At 29.1% G+C, this 4,914-nt stretch overlaps 1 protein-coding gene across 1 annotated transcript; it reads right to left on the bottom strand.

Annotated features, from left to right (window-relative positions):
- Positions 1-3,039: 3,039 nt before the first annotated feature.
- Positions 3,040-4,447, bottom strand: LOC114193410 (F-box protein PP2-B10-like). The gene is made up of 3 exons (XM_028083190.1): positions 4,095-4,447; positions 3,796-3,914; positions 3,040-3,622 (listed from the first exon to the last, which is right to left on the bottom strand). The coding sequence occupies exons 1-3, from the start codon at positions 4,344-4,346 to the stop codon at positions 3,214-3,216; spliced, it is 780 nt and encodes a 259-aa protein (XP_027938991.1). The 5' UTR covers positions 4,347-4,447; the 3' UTR covers positions 3,040-3,213.
- Positions 4,448-4,914: the final 467 nt, after the last annotated feature.

Below are 4,914 nucleotides of genomic sequence, written 5' to 3'. Positions count from 1 at the left end.
TATGCAATTCAAAAAATTCATATTTTGACTTTCAATTACACAATCCAAAATCCGAATGAATTCTAAAAAGGGAAAAATGGGATTTTTTTTTTATGTGGGAGTGCACGAAATTAGGAAATTACCTATTTTTGATGTTTGTGTTATAGCCCAGGTTATAAGAGTTGAAAAAGAGGGTCTTTCTTCCTACACTTCCAAGCATTTTTTCTGCACCTCCAAAATTTTTTTAAATTCCCCAAATACTCTTTGACCATTTAAGGAAATTCACAGACATCACACCTCCAAAAATACTTCCAGAAGTCAAAATATATCATCGGAAGTCAACTTACGAAAGTCAAAATATATCACCGGAAGTCGACTTCCGGAAGTCAAAAATCATTACCGAAAGTTGACTCCCGAAAATCAAAAAACATTATCGAAAGTCGACTTCAGAAAATCAAAAAACATTACGGAAGTCGACTTCCGTAAGTAAAATTAAATCAATTTTAAACATTTTTAATTTTTTTAAATTTATATTTTCTAACTTTTATTTTATTTTAATTTTTAAAAACACATATTAAAAATTATAAAACATATAAATTTTAAAAAAATTATTTAAAAAAAATAAAAATAAAAATTAAAAATTGAAAAATTAAAAATTAAAAAATGAAATATATATATATATATATATATATATATATATATATATAAACGGAAGTGAAGATCTGTTTATATGTATATACCGGAAGTCGACTTCCGTGTGTGTGTGTATATATATATATATATATATATATATATATATATATATATATATATATATATATATATATATATATATATATATATATATATATATATATATATATATATTTATTTATTTATTTTTTAACTTTAAAGTTTTGTTATTTTAAATATTTTAAAATTTTTTAAATTATATATTTTTTTATATTTTTAAATTTAAATTTATTTTTATATAATTTATTAAAAATTTAATAAAAATAAAAAACAATTAAAAAATCATATTTAAAATAATATATATAAATAATAACATTTATAATTAAAAAAAACGAATATATATATATATATATATATATATATATATTTATATTTATTTTTGTATATATATTTTATTTTTTATTTTTTTTTAATTTAAAGTTTTATTATTTTAAAATGAATTTAAATATTAAATAAAATTAAATGAAGCAGAATTTTTTTTTTTTGTTTTTTTAATTTAAATTTTAATATTATTTTAATTTTACTTATTTTTATATTTATATTTATTTTTTATTATATTAAATAAAAATAAAATTATATATAGATATTAACATTTTTTATATTTTAAGAAATATGAAAACATAAAAAATAAATATAATAATAAACTAAAAAAATCATTAAAAGTTAAAAAATATAAATTCTGAAAAGAATTAAAAATATTCAAAAAAGAAAAAATTTTACCTTACGGAAGTCGGAGAAGTTTTTCTTTGACTTCCCGGAAGTTAAATATTTTTTAACTTCCGGAAGTCAAGGCAATTTTTTTTGACTTCCGGAAGTCATATATTTTGACTTCCGGAAGTCATATATTTTGACTTCTGGAAGTCGACATAATTTTGGGAGTATGGTGTCTGCGGATTTTCTTAAATGGTCAAAGGGTTTTTTGGGAATTTAAGAAAGTTTGGAGGTGTAAAGAAATTTTGGAGGTGCAGGAAGAAAGACCCTGAAAAAGAAAAAAAAGAAACCCACTGGCCCAAGCCCAATTATTCGAGTAGGAAATTATGAACTCGTTGCAACATTCAAACCCAGTTGATACGGAAATAAGATATTTAGGTAATTACAAAGAGTAACCACCTTATCACTAGTTTCATTGAAATCTATGAGAATGTTGGGTTTCAACATTTACTATGTAAAATTTAAGCACTTGAAACATTATAAGCTTTCAGAATTTTATACTTATTTTATATAAAAACGTATGTGAACATCAAGAGGGTTTTATGATATTTGTTTTGAACTGATACATTTATGATATTTGGGATCTTATTCCATGATGCCAAAATTGAGACTGTTTCATTGGTTAAAAGGTTTCTATGAATTGTAAGAACCCAATTTGACAAATAAAATAAGAATGAATTTATAGAAATCTCTGTAGTTAAAATTTTATGATGAACAAGGAATTATATCACACCTCTAAGTTAATTTTGCTGTCAGATTTTGAGAGTTCTTCAAAGAGAATAAGTTTGTGTTAGAAATACAAGTATGAGTCTAAGTTCTATATTGATTAGAAATGAGAAAGTGAAATATTATATAAGGATAAAAACCTATAAATCTATTATCTTAAAATTTTGAATTAAGAATGATGTTAATTCCTTATGGAATTGAATTCAGATCTTATTGACGTTGTATCTCTTCGATAAAATCCTATAAACTTAAGTAAGAAGAGGTAATACAAAAGTATGCAAACTATAAAAACGAGTTAAGGTAGATTGGCCCACACTAGAACTTCCGCACCAAAAAGTCTATCAAATTTTTGTTCAAGAATGAAATCTTATTAAAACTATTCGGTTCCCCCTTTGAAACCATATCCCCAATAGGATGAAATAGGATGAAAGGAGGCCTACACCCCATAAAAACTGTCTACCTGAGACCGAGACTGTCCCCCACGTGGTAATGATCCAACTAAAGATTTTACTTAAAGATTTTACTTCCAGTGGGGACAGCTTTGATCATGGTAACTGCGGTGAAGTAGGCACGGGTATCATCGTCTAAGAGTTTGCACATGTATGTCAAGTGTTATAAACTTAAGAGTTTGCACATGTATGTCAAGTGTCATAGGATGTTTTTCCCTTTTGTTAAAGGATGTACCTTTATTCCTTACTTTGATCCACCTCTCACACTCCAATCCAACAATTGCTCAACAAAGTTTATGCTTTTACTTTTATGGAGGACAAATTCCTGATCTAAGGGTGACAACTCATATCTCTTTCTTATCCCATAGCTAATTACGTTACTGTGTTCTTATTCATCTGTTACTACAAGTGTTGAACCTCAAACCCAGAAAGAAGCCATGAATGATCCTCAATGCCATGATGCTATGTGCAAGGAAAGTGAGCAAAACAAACATGGGTAATCACAAATCTTCCACTCTGGTAAAAGGGTCATTCAATGTAAATGGGTATACAAAAATAAAAATATGAACACAATATGGGTAACAGCAACTATGAATTCTCTGTAATTTCACTCTTCTCATACATGTTTAGGCCTAAGTTCTATTCCTTCAAGAACAAAACCACACTTCTGTATATGACTCGTTGTCTCCATCACTTTTATTTGCAATTGCTCTTCTTTCAGGCCTGAATTGAAGAACTCTCCCATCTCAATCTCCAACCACCCATCACTCCTCACTCTAGGACATTGCAGTTCTCTCAAGCAATTATCTTTCACGTTCAGATCCAAACAAACGTATTTGCTGTTGCTACTTCCTCCACAAACACCAACTGAAATCACTGTGGGATGGTAGTGAAACCCACTTGCATTCATCATCTTGAACACAAGAAACACTGCATAATGAGTCTCTGATGACAGACCAACCGTGCTTATCTTCCCACTGATGTCAAACCAGCACACAGCACGAAGCACAGCAACCACTTCGAACCTGCCAACACAACAATTGCTCAATGTCCGAAATTCTTATCTAAGTTGTGTTTTCTTTTTTCATAGCACAACCAAACATAGCTCTGAGGTAGTTTCATTTCAACAAACAAACCTTAAAATTAAGGTTTCAATTTCAGACAAAATGTTTCTTGAAACCTTAATCAATCAATTTACCTGGACTCTGGCAGGCTTGTCCACTCCCAATGTTGAGCAGCATCACCCCATATAATGTCCAGATTCCTAGCAGAAAGCATGTAACACTTCTTCCCGGTCCTTTTGTCCAATTGAACACTCTGCAGACACAACACATTTAATTTCATTCAGTTAGAAACCACAAATGCTTGGTCTTGTTAAATTTTGTTAAAACCACCAAAACCCTATTCATGAGAAATTATTACATGACCCCAGATCACCAAATTGTGTTTGATCAAAATCATGAAGCAGTACTAATAAAGTGGTATTTATTTACTCACCTTTTTACCCTGATCAATGATTGTGGGGTGGTTGCAGAGATTGAAATAGAGACCCTTTTTAGAACTGGATGAGGGAAAGGAAGAAGGGGGAATGATTGAGGTCAAGTTGAGGAGAAAAGCAGACCACACAAAATCAGATTCAGCTGCAGAACAGAAGGTTCTGGAAACTAAAGAGAGCTTGCATGCATCCATGGGAGAGGTGTGTGAGAGTATCTCTGCAATGCATGCCTCTGCCAAATCTTCAAACTCCATTGATGTTCTGTCAAGCTTTTTCCAGATAAAATCTATGACTCACTCAAAATTCTGTTAACTTGTTTGGCATGTTTCTCAGAACAAAAAATGTGGGGATTTATTAAAGTTTATTATAAAAAATTATACATTTTAATTATGAAATTCAGTTTATATACATCATACCATTTTATAAATAATAATATACTAATATAATATCTAAAATAGTGAATGAAATGAATTATCTTTTTAATTTTGAAAAGAAAGTAAAAGAAAAGAAAAACAACAAAAAAAGAGCATAGTTAGGTGGCGACCGTGGCTAAGAGGATATTTTGTTGGAGATAAGATTCTTTTATTGTGGTGGGACCCACCTTCGTACCGATGTTGACGAATTACCTTTCCTGATAACTCCAACACCTGTCATTGTCAAGCTTCTTCCAAAAAACTTTAATTACTCGTAATGTAATATTAACACACGATAAATATTTTTAACGGAATATTAGTAGGTTGCTACCCACATTTATTTATATATGTATTCGTTTGTTATCTGGTCTTTTAAAATCGTTAATTGAGGTTGAATTTTTAAAAATAT

Source organism: Vigna unguiculata, chromosome 8 (genome assembly GCF_004118075.2).
Source record: "Vigna unguiculata cultivar IT97K-499-35 chromosome 8, ASM411807v1, whole genome shotgun sequence".
In the NCBI taxonomy this organism is placed as follows: domain Eukaryota; kingdom Viridiplantae; phylum Streptophyta; class Magnoliopsida; order Fabales; family Fabaceae; genus Vigna; species Vigna unguiculata.
The sequence above is the reverse complement of the archived record's forward strand: the minus strand, read 5'-3'. Positions and strand labels throughout refer to the sequence as shown.

Excerpts from the sequence above, each read along its gene's own strand:
- LOC114193410 (XM_028083190.1), bottom strand. The coding sequence starts at position 4,346 with ATGGAGTTTGAAGATTTGGCAGAGGCATGCATTGCAGAGATACTCTCA. Across the intron at positions 3,915-4,094 it reads TCATTGATCAGGGTAAAAAG|AGTGTTCAATTGGACAAAAG; the intron begins GTGAGTAAATAA and ends TTGTGTCTGCAG. Across the intron at positions 3,623-3,795 it reads ACAAGCCTGCCAGAGTCCAG|GTTCGAAGTGGTTGCTGTGC; the intron begins GTAAATTGATTG and ends TTGTGTTGGCAG.